At 38.0% G+C, this 17,019-nt stretch overlaps 1 protein-coding gene and 1 long non-coding RNA gene across 8 annotated transcripts in view; one reads left to right on the top strand and one right to left on the bottom strand.

Moving 5' to 3' along the window:
* The window catches only part of LOC118553267 (uncharacterized), a 297,009-nt gene that overhangs the window by 238,261 nt on the left and 41,729 nt on the right, over positions 1-17,019 (top strand). The window lies entirely within an intron of this gene.
* CYYR1 (cysteine and tyrosine rich 1) overlaps positions 4,554-17,019 on the bottom strand; it is a 105,412-nt gene continuing 92,946 nt past the window's right edge. Inside the window, exons 4-5 of one of the 2 annotated variants that reach the window (XR_013441521.1) lie at positions 6,973-12,279; positions 4,554-5,688 (exon numbers count right to left, since the gene is read on the bottom strand). Coding sequence is in view for 1 of the 2 variants with exons in the window: in XM_036120241.2 (XP_035976134.1) it covers positions 12,095-12,279 (185 nt within the window). In the remaining variant the exon portion in view is untranslated. Of the gene's footprint in view, positions 12,280-17,019 lie in introns of both variants that reach the window. The other variant, XM_036120241.2, reaches the window with a different exon arrangement.

Genomic DNA, 17,019 nt, shown 5'->3' with positions numbered 1-17,019 from the left:
GTCAGAATGGCTAAAATTAACAAGACAGGAAATAACAAATGTTGGTGAAGATGCAGAGAAAAGGGAACCCTTTTACACTGTTGGTGGGAATGCAGGCTGGTACAGCTACTCTGGAAAACAGTATGGAGGTTCCTCAAGAAGTTAAAAATAGAGCTACCCTGTGCCCCACCAATTGCACTACTAGGTATTTATCCCAAAGATACAAATGTAGTGATCCGAAGGAGCACCTGCACCCCAATGTTCATAGCAGCAATGTCCACAAGAGCCAAACTGGGGAAAGAGCTGAGATGTCCATCGACAGATGAATGGATAAAGAAGATGTGGTATATATATACAATGGAATATTACTCAGCCATCAGAAAGGATGAATACTTACCATTTACATCAACGTGGATGGAACTGGAGGGTATTATGCTGAGGGAAATAAGTCAGCCAGAGAAGACAGTAATTATATGGGTTTCACTCATATGTGGAGTATAAGAAACAGGGCAGAGGACAGTAGGGGAAGGGAGGGAAAACAGAATGGGAAGTCATTGGAGAGGGAGGAAAACTATGAGAGACTCATAATTGTAGGGAACAAACTGAGGGTTGCTGGAGGGGAGGTGGCTAGGGGGAGATGGGTAGCTGGGTAATGGGCATTAAGGTGGGCACATGATATGATGAGCACTGGGTGTTATATGAAACTGATAAATTATTGAACACTAGACCTGAAACTAATGATACACTCTAAGTTGGCTAATTGAATTTAAATAAAAAAGAACAGAGTCTGGCACATAATAAATGCTAAATCATTGGTTATTGGTAAAAAAAATGAGCTTGATTTTAATCTGAAGAATTATAAGAGCACCACTTCCAAACTGGCATGTTGTCTTGTTTCACTGAGTCAGTCAAGATGAGCATGTTCATTTACTTGAGTGACATGTATTAATACTATGCTTAAGAACACAATCCAGCTATATCTGGATGGACATATATCATCAGTTAAAAACTATGAAACTATAGCCTTTTATCCAGTTCTCTGACCCCTATCTTGGATTATGGACCACCACAGAGAATATGCTGCTCACTCTAAACTCTCTTCCTCTAATTCTTAAAAACACATTTAACCAATCTGTGACAAGGTATATAAGAAGGGTACAAAACAGGTACCAACAGGGGCAGAGGTGAGAATCCATGAATTCTGACTGGAGAAATAACCACACCTCTTAGAGTATAAACCCTTTAGCTACATCTGGAAAGATGAGCCGAAGTTCCGCAGAAGAAGTCAAAGAGGTTTTGAAGAAGAAAGTTTGTCTTGTGTGTTCAGGTGGTGGTGAGAGACCCAGGGAGTGCGTCTCTCGGTGCATTTTCACAGACAAAGCAGAAGGAACTGGACTTTCAACTACTTAATTCTTCTGAAGTGCCTTCAAGTTCTTCCCAGTCAACAGAGAAAATAATACACAAGATGTGTGATAATGAAGACACTAACTTAACAATAAGATACAAAAAATGGGAACGTTGGATCATTTGGTTCTAGCCATCCTTCAGGTCATGGAAACAAGATGAGATCTCTTATTTGCTTATTGCCTACATCCAAATGTGATTCAGAAAATGATTTCCCCGCCTCCTCTCACACTAAGATGTGTCAGGCAGCGCACACTCGAAGCTGCTCAGAGCTGGGTCGGAAGAGGCGAAGCAGAGCCAAAACGGGAATCAAAGCGTCTCACCGAACAATTTTTTAAAACCATTTATTCCTTAAGGCATCCAGAGAAGGCAAAATTCCCAGCACATGTTTCTGCAGTTCCAAACATTCCCTTAGATTTGTTTTCCATTTTTAGTGAAGGTATTCAAGATTAGGTTACGTGGCAACTCGATCCGCTGAACACTCATCTGGAAACTGGTCTCGGAATTCTTTTCTTGATGGAGATGAAATATCTTGGAATGAAGTTGAAACAAAGGTTCGAACTGGGGCCACGTTAAGACTTGTTTATAAGGTATGTGGTGTGTGGTTTACTTCATTCCGTGCCAAAATGCGATGTGCTTTAGCGCAGCTCGTAAATGAAGCTCAGGAGAAACACAAATGTGGTGTGTCTCCATTTGGTATTCCTGAGCGGCACTCCCCCAGGTGGCATGGCCCTATGATTGTCGCTGGCTCTGTCCTACCCCTGTCAGTTCACTAAAAGCAATTTGATCACAGCCAAGCTTGGCCCTGCGATTCTTTCAGCTGTCGAGCTGGTATATTCCTGTTAGAGGGAAGATTGCCTAAACTCCAAATAATGGACTTACAGAGAATGAGATGAAATATCCCTGCCATGGTAGGCTGACTACTAAGATAGCTAATGCTCTCGCTTCCTGGTATTTGTGCCCTCATGTAATCTCCTCCTCTTTTGTGCAGACTTTGACCTAGTGACCTGATTCTAAGGAACTGAAAGTGGCAAAAGCGATGGGATGTCACTTCCAAGACTGGGTTTTAAGTCTGTGACTCCCCTCTTGCTGGCACTATATTTTGCTAGCATGTTCTCTCACTTTATGGCTATCGTTGCTTGCTTGCACTGGGGAAGCAAGCTGACCTATTTCAAGTTGCAGGTGGTCTCTGGCAAATAGCCAGTGAGTAAATGAGGCCCTTAGTCCAAAAGCCTGTAAGGCATAGGCATAGAATCGTGCCAACAGAATCCTCCATGTGTGTGAATGAGCTTGGAGGCAGACCCTCAGATGCACACTGAGATGACTCCAAAGGGAGTCCCTGAGCCCGAGGACTCAGCTAAGCCACACGCAGGTTCCAGGCCTAGAGAAACTGAGATTGTTAATGGTGTTGTTTCAAGCGGCTAAGTGCTAAACTAATTTGCTACACAGCAATGGTATTTATCTGCTTATAGAAGTGGTAAGGCTCGGAAGTGGGAGAACAAAAATTGGAAAGAGAATAGGTATATATATTTGTGTCTGTCTGAGTCACCAACCCAGATAGAATCTTTATGACAGACGTTTTCAGTATACTGTTTATGATCATTGCAACAACCTGGCAAGGGTGGTGTTATTCACATATTTTGGATAAAACTGAGGTTATGGCAACCGAGTTACTTGGTGTAGAGCACATAGCTAGAAGGTGACAGAGATGAAAGAGAAACAAAGTCTCTCTTACTCTGAAGCCTTTGATCCTTCCTCTGCCTTAACGTTCATAGGTGGCAAGGGTGGGATAAGGCTTAGGATGGAAATCAGAATCACCTGGAGATCTTTTTTAACGCTCGTTATGGTGCTTTCCTTTCTGGAGGTCCTGACACAGTTTGAAATGAATCATACCACACAGTGGGATTGTAGCAGAAGAGCATTGAACTTACAAGTTCAGCTATCCCCCCTCTGGCAGCTTGGGCCTATAATTAGAAAATTAAAATTCCACATTTCAACTACATTCTGACTGAGGATCTGGAAGTCCTTAGCAGCTTCTGGGGTGATTAGGAAGATGATCATGTGACTTGGGCAGTCTGATGTTAGGTTGTTTTAATTAAGTTACAAATAAAGCAATAGCACCCAGATCTCCACTTTTGATGGGCTCCACATAGTCTGATGCATCCTGGACTCTCCCTTACTTAGAGCCAAAAGTTAGTGAAATGGGTTTGGCTAAACAAGGATAGGTTGAAAGTAGAATGGGTGAATGGTAAGTGCTGCTTTCATTTGGTGGCAGGAACAAGATTATGAAATAAGGAAGAGCACACCTCAGTGCTGCACCCTAGGAAGATATGTTTGGCCCTGGGTGCTCGTAGAGTGGCTTCTAGAGCTGAGAAGGGCAGCTCAGCAGAATGGAGTAGACTGTGAGCTGTCTGACCAGCTCCTGGGCCAGGTCCAGAGTCCCTCTTCTAGATTTAGCCCTTCAGCTCTTGCAATAGCTTCCCTGCTTCTGGCCCTGAGAAGAGACTGAGTGGGCTTCTCATTGTAGATCACAGTCTTACTTCCGCAGCCATGGAATCTATTTGTGGAAGACGTCACAATTAATGACAAAGTGCACAGTTTCTCCTGGACCAGATGACTGTAGTGCGGCTTCTTTACCCCCTTCCTGCTACCTCACTGCATAGATTTTTCTAGAGAAGCACTGCCCAGTGAGCTAGCTGCTAGTTACTTGAGGCTATCGATGCAGCATTTGGAATGTAGTTAGTGAGACAAAAGAAGTGGATTTTTCATCTAATTTAATTTCAATTTATTTAAATTCAAATAACCATATGTAGTTGGTGGCTAACGTGTTGGATAGCATAATTCCAGAGGCTGTCATCCTTATGGTATTCTTTCGTTAATTTATTTTTGGCTAATATTTATAGAACATTTCCTACGTGTCAGGCAGTATACTTAGAATTTCGCATGTATTCATCCAGTTTTCACAAAACCTGATGAACCTCATTATATTATTTACATTTTCCAGAGCAGAAAGTTAAATTTCATAGAGACGAAGTGGCCTGTCTCCCATCATACAGGCAGGAGACAGGATTCAAAATAAAGTCTATTTGGCTTCAGTCCTGTATTTCTGTACAAAAGAATGAGGCTAAATCAGCAGAAATGAAGGGTGAAACAAAATGGGCACAAGACAATTAAAATATAACCCGTTATGGTGAGTTATTTCATTTTATTGTTTATTGTAAACACTCTGGCCACAGAACACACATTAGTTTTTAAATAACCATAATTCAAAGCTTTCACATTATATAGTATTTTCCTTCAATGTGTATCATCTAGGAAAATATCAGTGAACTTCAAAAGTCTATATGGATAATGTGCACATTTATGCTCTTCTGACACTAAACATAAATAGTAAAAATAGTCATTGCTTGTAGGTCTTTGGGTCTATGCTGTGCCTTAAGGGAAGCCATAAAACAACGGTGTGGACTCAGATGGCTCCCTATGTGGGTAATGTTTGCAGAACATAGGAGGTATGCAGTAAATGTTTATTGACGGCAAAGATGATGAGAATTCAATTTGCGCTGGTCTTTTCCTCTCCATTTTTCTTAAGGAATTTATGGCTCATTTGCAACCAACATTGTGAATGTCACGGAGACCCCCACAATTTGAGTTGCAGAGCTGCCGTGTAATTGGATCTGATCACACTTGCAGAAGAGAGAGAAAGCATATGTACTGCTAAAATTCCAATCCCTAGAATAGGCTGGAACTCTCGAATTCTTTGTGTCCTTATAAGTCAGAAAATCATCAGTGCCTACAAATCAAGCAAGTCATTCAAAACAAATCTAGCTTTTAGATCTCACTGACAGCTAGACCTCATTTCAGTCAGATCAATGTGTTTGAAAGAAAATATGCTACTTATGTGAACTACTAAGTTTCCTAACTATAAGGACAGGAACTATAATTTTATACCTTAAGACATTTATTTTCATTATTTTATTCAGCAAAATTCTTAGCATCATTTTGGGACTTCACTGAATTATGATGATGATGTTACATTAAACATTTTAGATTTAATTGCAAAGTGACATAAAAATTTGAACATCTCTTCCCAGTATTTTTTTATGCATGCAGTGCAGTGTTTAAGCAGACTTGTAATTAAGATCTTTCTAGGGTTCCTGGGTGGCTCAGTAGGTTAAGTGTCTGCCTTCAGCTCGTGTCATGATCCCAGAGTCCTGGGATAGAGTCCCACATTGGGCTTCCTGCTCCGCAGGGCATCTGCTTCTTCTCTGCCTCTCTCTCTGTCTCTCATGAATAAATAAATAAAATCTTTTTTTTTTTTTTTAAAAAAAGATCTTTCTAACCAGCTACTAGCAAGTTGTGTTCATCACAGTGTTCTTTTGGTGAATAGAAGTGATACACGGTTTTGTTTTGTTCAGTTTTATTGAGAAATAACTGACATGCATCGCTGTATAACTTTAAGGCATACAGCATGATGGTTTGATTTACATATGTTGTAAAATGATTATTATTGTAGGTTTAGCTAACATCCATCTTCTCATATAGATTCAATAAAATGTAAGTAAAGAAGAATAAAAGAAAAAAATGTTCTTCTTATGATGAGAACTCTTAGGATTTACTCTCTTAACACTTTTCCTATATATCATATAGCAGTGTTAGCTCTGGTCCTTATGTTGTACATTACATCCCTAGTGCTTATTTATCTTATAACTGGAAGTTTGTAACTTTTGACCACCTTCCTCTAATTCCCACTCCTCCCACCCCCCACCTCTGGAAACCATAAGTCTGATCTCCTTATCTATGAGTTGTTGTTTTCTTTAAGATTCTACATGTAAGTGAGATCATATGGGATTTATCTTTTTTTTTAATCTAACTTATTTCCTTAGCATATTACTTTTAAGGTCCATCCTTGTTGTCCCAAATAATAGGATTTCCTAATTTTTTAATGGCTGAATTACATTCCTTTGTGTAAACACACACACACACACACACACACACACACACACACACACACCACAACTTCCTTATCCATTCATCTATTGATGGACACTTAGATTGTTTCCATGTCTTGGCTATTGTAAATAATGCTGTTATGAACATGGGGGTACAAGATATCTTTTTGAGGTAGTATTTTCATTTTCTTTGGATATATTCTCAGAAGTGGAATTTCCAGGTCATTTGGTAGTTCTATTTTTAATTTTTTAAAGATTTCTCCATACTATTTTCCACAGTAGCTGCACCAGTTTACATTCTCACCAGCAGAATCTCTTATGATCCTTTGAATTTCTGTGGTATCAGCTGTAAGTCTCCTTTTCTATTTGTAATTGTGTTGATTTGGGTCCTTTCTCTTTTTTCCTTAGTTGGTCTGGCTAGGGTTTTGTCAGTTTTATCTTTTCAAAGAGCCAACACTTAGTTTGGTTTACTTTTTTCTATTATTTTTCTGTTCTCTATTTCTGTTGTAATCTTCATTATTTTCTTCTGCTAACTTTGGGTTTAATTTGTTCTTCTTTTTCTAGTTCCTTAAAGCATAGAGTTAGGTTGTTTATTTGGGACCTTTCTTGCTTCTTACTGTAGGCATTTATTATTATGAACTCTCTTAGAACTGCTTTTGCTACATCCCATAAGTTCTGGTGTGTTGTGTTTCCATTTTTGTTTCTCAATAAACTTTTTTATTTCCCCTTTAATTTCTTCTTTGATCCACTGGTTGTTGAGGGCAGTGTTAATTTCTATATGTTTGTGAATTTTCTGGTTTTCCTCCTGTTATTGATTTCTAGTTTCACACTATTGCGATCAGAGAAGATACCTGGTAGGAGTTCAGTCTTTCCGAATTTGCTAAGACTTGTTTAGTGGCCTAACATATGGTCAGTCCAAGAAAATGTTTCATGTGCTCTTGGGAAGAGTGTATATTCTGCTGTTGTTGGCTAGAATGTTCTTTATACTTCTGTTAGGTCCATTTGGTCTTATAGTGTTGTTCAAATCCACTGTTCTCCTATTTCCTTATTGATTCTCTGTCTGGATGATCAATCCATTGTTGAGAGTGGGGTAATAAAGTCCTCAAATACTGAGATACTGTTTATTTCTCCTTTTAGCTCTGTTAGTTTTTGCTTTATATATTTAGGTGCTCCTATCTTGGGCACTTAAGTATTTATAATTGTTATATCTTCTTGATGTGTTGACACTTTTATCATCACATAATGACCTTCTTTGACTCTTTTTTTTTTTTTTTACTATTTTCAAAGTCTATTTTGTCTGATATAAATATAGCTATCCCTGCTTTTTTTTTTTTTTTTTTTTTTTTGGCACAATTTGCTTTAAATGTCTTTTTTCTGTCTGTTCATATTCACTCTCAGTCCATGTGTGTTTTTAAGGCTAAAGTGGTCTCTTTTAGTTTGATATTGTTGGATCTTGTTTTTTAAATACACTCAGCCATTCTATGTCTTTTGATTGAAGAATGTAATGCATTTACATTTAATGTAATTATTTATAGGTAAGGGCTTACTATTGCCATTTTGTTAATTTTTTTCCTCATTTCTTTGTAGATCCGTTGTTCCTTCTTTCTTATCCTGCTTTCTTTTTTTGTGTTTCGATTTTTTTGGTATCAGTATGCTTTGACTTATTTATTGTGTTCTTTTGTGTGATTACCTCAAGATCTTCCCTTGTGGTTACCATGAGGCATGCATAATATATCTTAAACTCATAACACCCTATTTTAAACCTATATTAAGCCTATAAATAAATACAATTTTTATACTTTATACTTTTACTTCTGCCCCTCACATTTTAGATTATTGCAGTTATAATTTATTTCTTTTAGCTGGTGTAACTAATAACAGATTATTGTATCTATGGTTATTTTTGCTACATTCCTTTAAAAAAGTTTTAAACTAGAGTTGTGAGTGAGTGATGTATCACTATTACCATATTGCAGAATCCAGTTATGACTATATATTTGTCATTGCCAGTGAGATTCATGTTACCTTTTTGTGTTTTGTTTCTTGTAAGGTAGGTCTGGTTGTAATTAACCCCCTCAGCTTTTGTTTGTTCAGATAGTCTTTATCTCTCCTTCATTTCTGAAGGACAGCTTTTCCAGGTATACAGTTTTGGTTGACAGTTATTTTCTTTCAATGTTTTGAATATGGCATCCCATTTTCTCCTGGCCTGAAGAGTTTCTGTTGAGTAATCCAATAGTCTTAGGGGGGGGTCCTCGTATGTAAGTTCTCTCTTTCCTCTTGGTGCTATTAAAAAATATTTTGTCTTTGACTTTTGACTATATAATTATAATGTGTCTCAGTGTAGCCCTCTATCCTTAGGTTCAAACTGTTTGGGATCCTTTGGGCCGTGTGGATCTATATATCCATTTTTCTGCCCAGGTTCAGGAAGTTTTCAGCCATTATTGCTTCTGTCCCTTTCTCTTTTTTTCCTTCTGGACGTCCTGTGATGCACATATTGTTTCTTTTCATTGTCATATAATTTCCATAGGCTTTCTTTGCTATTTTTAATCTTTCTTTCTCCTTGGGTAATTTCCAATGTCCTATCCTTCAGGTTGATGATTTTTTTTTTCTGCATGTTTGAATCTACTTTTGAAACTCTCTATTGAATTCTTCAGTTCATTTATTGTATTTTTCAACTCTGAGATTTCTGTGCTTGTTTTTTTGATGGTTGCTATTTCCTTGTCAAACTTCTCCTGTTCATGCATTGTTTTCCTAATTTTGTTAGTTTTCTGTCTCTGTTCTCTTGAAGTTCACTAAACTTCTTTAAGAGATTTGTTCTGAATTCTTTGTCTGATAGTTTATAGGTTTCCATTTTTTTTAGGGTCAGTTCTTGGAGTTTTATTAGTTTCCTTTGGTGGCGTCATATTTACCTGATTTTTCATGATCCTTGATTTCTTGCATTGGTATCTGAGTATTTTAGTAATTAATCTCTTTTTCCAGACTTTATAGGTTTGCTTTGGCACAGATAGTTCTTCACTAATGAGCTCATTTTATTTTTCTGGGTGTGTCTGTTGGTAATGTCTTTGGGCAGGCAGGGCCTGCTATTATGGACTGCTTTGGTCAAGGCAACTTGCCTTGGATGGACAGGGATGGGGTATTGTACCACTGGATGAAAATAGTTGGATATGACTCCTGGCTTGGTTCACTATCCAAGAGGCTGTAGGATGGGGTCCTCAGTTGCCTTATTCTCTGCTCAGGCTTACTAGATGGTTGGGACTGGGTCTGCATTCAGTAGTAGATGGAATTATGTTCCCTGCTTCTCTGCTTGGCGGGGCAGCAGCCCAGGTTCAGGGCACATAGAGATCATTGTTTGGGGGCTTCAAATCAGGCCTGAGTGTCCACTGAATTCCCTGCTCAGGTGATGCTCTGCAGATGGAGGAAGTTGTGCTCACTGTTCAAGTGCCACTGTATGTAGGGCTGTTAGATGGACTATATGGCTTCCCTTGTGCTCTGGTTAGGTTCCCTGGTCAGATAGCTGAAGGCTATATTTAGCCATGAGCAAGGCCATGAATTAGATTCCCTTTCTGTGTGCAATAGGAGAAGCAGCTGTAAAACTGGTAAAGCTCTTTGTCTTAACTCAAGAAGATCCACGCCTTAAGTTCCCTGGCCAAATTAGGCCAATGGCTCTGTAAACTACTGGCTCTGTCTGCTCCTCTCTCAGCTCAAGTGCCACTGGGCCACACAGCTTCCAGGAGTTGTCTCTAGCCCTTCTGGTCAGATGGTGCTGAAGGCACTCTCCACAGTGTGTGGGGCTGTGACTCAGTACCCTGCCTATGTATGAGCAAACTGGGCCATAGGGCTGGCAAACATCTTGTTTGAGGATCTGAATCAGGCAGATCTGTACCTCTCCAAGTTCCCCAGTCAGAGTGTACTTCTAGCTTGGTTCTACAGATGAGCAAAGCCACTGGTTGAGATTACTATTTGGGCACTGCCAATATGAACTTGGTCTGCCAACATCCATGTGCTGGTTGTTGTAAGCTCCTCCCTCATTCTCTGTCATAGTTATATTTCCAGTGGCTGAGCCCTGCAATTCCAGTGGTATGGGATGAGAGTAGGGGTGCTCACAGAGTGACCCACAGTGCTGTGGGGGCAATGCTGGTTGTTCCCTCTTGGGTTCTCTTTTCCACTGGAGGAACTGGAGGCTCAGGAGACACCTCTCCCCATGGTGCTGCACTGTCCTGGGGAACGGGCAATACAGTCAACATGCAGTAACTTCTCTTACCCCTCTAATACAGTCTGTCTCAGTCTCTGAAGTCTGTGTGGGGGGTATTCTTCAGCTTCGATCCTGCGTTCTAGGATTCTCTCAATGACGTCTTGTTTTGGGATAGCTGTTAGTTGTTCTTGTAAGGGGGAGCAAATTTAGGACTGATGTATGTCACCATTTTGGTGGCATCACTCTCCCCCAGTATTTTGTCAATGTAAATTTTAAATATATGAAAGGGCCCACATAAAAATATAAATGTTAAGGTCACTTGCAGCAAAATACAGCACATTAGAATTATTTAGCCAAAATTTTATACTTGAAGGTAGGCACTTCATAACATTTGGATTTTGGCAAAAGGCAACAGTTTGATGTCAATATCTTAACCTTTCTATTAACTGTATAACTTTTTCAAGGGAATATATTTTCAAAATATTACAGAAGAGAAATCTGTCTAAGCTACATATGAATGGAATTCCACAGAACAGAATGCAAATTTCATTTTCCCTTCTTCTTTTCATAAACTGTTATATATCTTCACGGTCAAGTTCTACAGTTTTACTCCCTGATGTAAAATCCCATGGGAATATTCAGCTTCTAATCTTTTAATCTGAAATGAAGTATCTGTTGTTTGTAGAACTTGATACAGTGTTTTTTCCCACAGTTGGAATAACTTTTGTCATAATAAAACACTAAAGTCAGATGATTTTTAGACGGCAGTAGCTAGCACTGAAGAGTTCTTGGCTTCAAGCAGCTGTCGAGTCCCTTTGATCCTGTTTTAACTTGTCAAATTAAATAGATAAGATTAAACTGTTCTAATTGTTTTCATTCTTGGAGGCATAGAAATTTACTTCATACTTAACTAAACCATGAGCAGAATGTTTGGGTCCCAGTGGACCCATCTACCGTTTGATTTAGCTGTCCTTTCTAGAACATGTCTCTACCAGATAGATTCTGTTTGAAGTCTTGGTAATAGGAAACTTCACAAAACAATCTAGTCAATAAGGAAGCTCCAACTCCTCTTTCTTATCCTGAAACCAAAGTTCTTTGTTCTTATCCAGAAACCAAAGTTTCTGTAGCTTCCATCCAGTGCTTTAAACAGTGAAAGGCACAGAGTAGGCTCTCATGCACTTGAACAGTATTTACTGATGAACAAAAGAATGAATAATTCTAGTTCTGACTTTTAAAGCTACACAGAATATAGTTGTTTCCTTATGTACTCCAGGCTATTCTCCTCTCTTACATCATTCTTCTTTTTCCAGGATCAATATTGCAGTTTCCTTAAACAATATGATTTTCAGATGTTTTGTCTGTCTCATTACTCTTCTCTGAATGTGATTGCATTGATCAGTACATCTCTTCAAATGTGATACCATTGAACCAAACAGTACTCCAGATGGGGTCAGCTCAGAGAGGGGTAAAAACTCAGTATTTCTTAGCCTGGATATTCCACCTGACATATTGTTTGACCCAAAAAAGTATTCCTTAGAGCAATCCTTTCCTGTTTCTGAGTAGAGGCATTTTATTCCAGGCAAGATCTCTGATTGGCACATATTCTGTTCTGGGAGAAGGATTGTTTTCTTGAATTTCCAGGGTAAGGAGGGGGTGGAGAACGCTGTGCTGAAGCCTGTGGGGTCGGGGAGTAGGGAGGTGGCAAGTCGGCACAGTATTCCATCTCATGGTCATAACTATAGGGGGGTGGTGCCACTGAAAAAGAAAAAGTAAAGGGCATCAGGCATTTAGCAAATATTTGAGTGTCTACTATGTTTAAACCACTGGGCTGAGTACTTTGGGACAGGGCATAATTTTTGCCTGCAAAAATCTTAGTTTTATTGGTTTGAGGACACGTGTATGAAAGGGCAAGTGCTACAAAAAGTGGTACCATTGGCCAAAATGTTTAGAATTGGTTGCTTAGGGAAAGTTTCTTGGAAATAGGATGCTAAATGGGCAGATAAAGAAAAGACTAGGTGCTAATTCCAGATTGAACAAAAGCACAGAAGCAGGAGAGCACTTTTGTTGAAAGCAAAAAGTACATGGAAGGGGGAAATGGGAAGAAGTGTTGAGAAATCTGATGGTATCATCATCATGGTGGGCTTTGACTTTCACATAAGGAGTGTGTGATGTGCAGTTACCAAAGATTTTTTGAATATGCTAGTGAATATGCTTGGGAGGGTGATTTTCTCAGCAGTATGGATTGAAGTGAGCAGAAGAAAAGGAGAGATGATGTAATAGCATATGTGAAGGATTATAAACGACTCATGGCATTGGGAGGGAAAATCATAAGAGACCTTGAGCAGCTGAGTGCTTCGGTGATGACTAGGTAGGTAGAGAAAGAGGTGGAGAGTGAAAGAAGACGTCCAGGTATTGGGCACCGTTTATTAGACTCCAGTAACTTAGAAGGTCATGGAGCCATTATAGGAATAAGAAAAAAAAGCGAGGATGGGCAAGCACATTTGTGGATGGGAATGAAGAACTTAGTTTTCTAAATATTATTTGAAAATGTTTCTTAAATTATTTTTTTACTGTAATATATGTCAGTGTGTTTTAAATCACATTTAGTACACTTCATTATGACCATGTATTGGTGTCTATTTTGTAGTGATCTCAGTCCCATGTCAAGGGTTGGAAGAGAGGTACCCCTTGAGTATTCCATGTCTTCAAGAACCAATCATTCTGCAACATCTGAGCAACCCCTCTGATGATTTGCCAGTATTTGAATTATCATCAAGATCATGATTCTGGTTGGAAACTGGCATACCTTAATTGCTTACTATGAATGTAGCCTAAATCACAAGACTAGTGTCATAATAATGCAAATAAATGGCCAAGATTTTTAAACATTAGAATGGCAGAAAAGAACAAGCAACATTTTAATAAACTTATTTTTAAAATATCTTCTAGGGATGCCTGGCTGGTCAGCTGGTGGGGCATGAGACCCTTGACCTCGGGGTTGTGGGTTTGAGCCCCACATTAAGTGTAGAGATTACTTTAAAATAAAATCTTAAAAAAATAAAAAAATAAATAAAATGTCATCTAAATTGTGCTCTTACCAATAAGATTATGGTAGTGTTCTGATCAATATGCATGCAAAAACATAGGGCTTCACCCTATTTGCAAACACTAACAATGTTTCTTCTGGATCCCTTTAATTTGGCTTGTTTTACCAGGAGCTTGATGATTTGAACCACTACTGATCTGCCTGTACTCAGGGATGTGAGGACACAGAATTGGGTCACCTGAGAAAAGAGGAAAATGGAGACAGAGAACTGGGTGGGATGTCCTCTGAGGACTGCTCTACTGAGCAAAGGCTTTGCAAGTCTCCAGGCGAAGGGCTCATAGCAGAGGACAGCTGTATTCAGCTTCTCTAAGGCTGCTTTAAACACTTGAGGCTGGGCTATCAAAAGCTTTGTTTTCTATAACAAAATGGAACAGCTCCTGTGGAGTCTAAACACACATTCCCTCTGCATTACACCCACTCCTTTGCTTCATTATATCCAGGAGGACTAAGACAAAGAGATTTAGAATATACTTCATCCAAGCCAAGAAATACAGGCTCCATGTAAAATAGGAAGTTACAGCTGGATACCTATTGAACTTTTCTTATAAGCATGTGGTTCTAAGCTGTTTTTATGTTGAAGCTTTTCCCTGCCTCCCACTTGCGGAGCACACGCTGAAAGAGTCTACAGATTGCATCATTCTCTGTCATGAAGCCGTGGTATCTATTTATGCTTCGGTAACAAAGCGTTTGTATTTTGCCATCTGCATTAAAACTGCTAGAGGACATTTCAGTGAGATTCCCTATGGTTTCTACAGCTGCTTGTTGAACATGAATATTTAAGATATGATTAGATTCATATGGCCCTCTACTCATATAGCTTTTGAATTTTGATAAAGTGATAATATGCAGAAGAGCAATATTCTGAGGACTATCCATCATGAAATAAACATGGCACATCTTTTATAGTATTAGCTACTAGAAGACTTTTTAAAATAAGACTTGTATAACTGTGGACTCTGCTATCTTTCTTTCTTTCAGATAATAAGGTTTCACTAGGAAGTAAACTTTTCAAGCTATCAATTTTAGAAAATTCCTGATTAACTCTAAAAGGTTTTGTTCTTTCTTTTTTTTTTTTTTTTTTTTTTTAAAGATTTATTTATTTGAGAGAGAATGAGAGAGAGCACATGAGAGGGGGGAGGGTCAGAGGGAGAAGCAGACTCCCTGCCGAGCAGGGAGCCCGATGCGGGACTCGATCCAGGGACTCCAGGATCATGACCTGAGCCGAAGGCAGTCGCTTAACCAACTGAGCCACCCAGGCACCCGGTTTTGTTCTTTCTTAAAGGTCAAAGCATCTTTCGAAGACGTATGGATGCAGCTGGAGATATGGTGCCTTTGAAATTCTTTCATCATCAATACTCCAACTCTCTTAAGTACAGCAAATATGCCATTTATCCTTAATGTCATTTAGTTCTCTACAATATTACAAAATTTAGGGATGCTATGAAATTCATAAAAGACATTTATTGTTTTTCACTCACTCAGGCCAACATCTCTGAAGCAAACATAAAGGGAAGATGCACGGTGTTACCAAAACCTATACAACATTATTTTTAAAAATTTGGAAACAGAGGAAAATCATCCATAATTTTGCCACCACGATTTAACAAGTAACATCTTTATATAATCTCTTCTAGTCATTTGTGGTTTTTATACCCTTGTAGTCATGTAAAATGAGTATATGCTTTTTTACTTTGGATTATAACATAGTCTTTTCATTCTGCTACATATTCTTCATAAACTTTATTGTTAATGGCTGCCTATTATTCTGACTGTTCACTTATTTTGAGATTAACAATTTTTTATTATTATAAGTAATGGAAAGATGATTACCTTTTCACACATTGACTTTTTTATTATTATTTTGAATTAGTTCTTTAGAATAAGATTCCAGGAATCAACTAACCGGTTATCATTTAATATTTTGGTAATTTAACGTTAAAAAATAGTTCTTTATTTTATATTTCTTTGATAGTAGCTAGATTTGACATTGTTCTACAACTTGTTTACTGTCTGTAGTTTACTTACATTTTTCTTTTTTAAAGATTTTATTTATTTATTTGAAAGAGAGAGCAAGCGGGGCGGGTGGGGAGGTAAGGGATAAGCAGACTGCGCTGAGCTTGGAGCTGATGTGGGGCTCGATCTCATGACCCTGAGACCATGATCCTGAGATCATGACCTGAGCCAAAACCAAGAGTCAGATATTCAACCAACTGAGCCACCCAGGTGCCCCTACTGTTTATTGGGTAATTGTTGTTTGTTTTGGACTGGTAGTTTAAAAACTGGAATCTTAATTAGAATCAAGATATAATTAAGATAACAAGATATAAACAAGTATACAAAGGTATGTGTCTTTTCTAGGTATCTTTCTAAAAATAACTGTCAAAATGGTTAATTATATTATTTTTACTTACTGACATACTGAAATTTAAAACTTGTATCTGACAAAATATATGGTTATCTTTTTGATCTTTTCTCTATTGTTAAACTCAAAAATTTGTCTTCTCTTTTGGATATCTGATTCATAGCCAAACTATTTCTATTTATATATTTAAAGCTTCCTTATATCTGTTATTTTATTTGGTGTATTTTTGTGTCAAAGTTTATTTTTCTTAAGTTTTAAATTTTAGCTAAGCCAAATTATCTATGTGGTTTCTTAATCCTCATTTTTCACATTGTTTGTTACCTCTCCTTTAGTTTGTTAAATTTTAATGTACTAGTTCTGTTCCAATGATCAACACATATCTTTTTATACCATTAACACCTCATTTTAATTATTTATTAATTTAAATGGTTTTAATATCTGTAGGACAGGTGAATCTCATGACTTTTTTTAACATGTTTAAAAAAATTTTTATTGAGATATAATTGACATGTAACATCATGCAAGTTTAAGGTGTACAACATGTTGATTTGATATATTTATATACCGCAATATGATCACCACCTGTTAAATTAATTAAACAAGGAGACTCTTATACTGAGGTGGCTCTATTGTCATAGTGAGTAAACCAAAATGTAAGCCTGTAAATGCTTCAAAGTTACAAAATCAAAACACTAAGGACAACCAGTCACAAATTGCCAACTAGGCTTTAAGCTATAGCCAGTGAAATAATTTCCTTTCTTTGCTTCTACATTTTCTCTGTATAAGGCAGGGAACTCCTAATCATTTCCAGTATGGTGCTATCTGATTCAAATCAATTTTTGCTCAAATAAACTCTTAAAATGTCTAGTATGCCTCAATTTGTCTTTTAATACACCTTAGCATTAGCTTATGACATTTTAAAAAAGATCTATTTATTTACTTTAGAGAGAGAGAGAACAAGTGGGAGGAGGGGCAGAGGGAGAGAATCTTCAAGCAGACTCTCGGCTGAGCACGCAGCTCCATGCGG

The sequence above is a fragment of the Halichoerus grypus genome, chromosome 1 (genome assembly GCF_964656455.1).
Source record: "Halichoerus grypus chromosome 1, mHalGry1.hap1.1, whole genome shotgun sequence".
In the NCBI taxonomy this organism is placed as follows: Eukaryota; Metazoa; Chordata; class Mammalia; order Carnivora; family Phocidae; genus Halichoerus; species Halichoerus grypus.
Note: the sequence above shows the minus strand (reverse complement) of the source record. Positions and strands in the feature narration are given on the sequence as shown.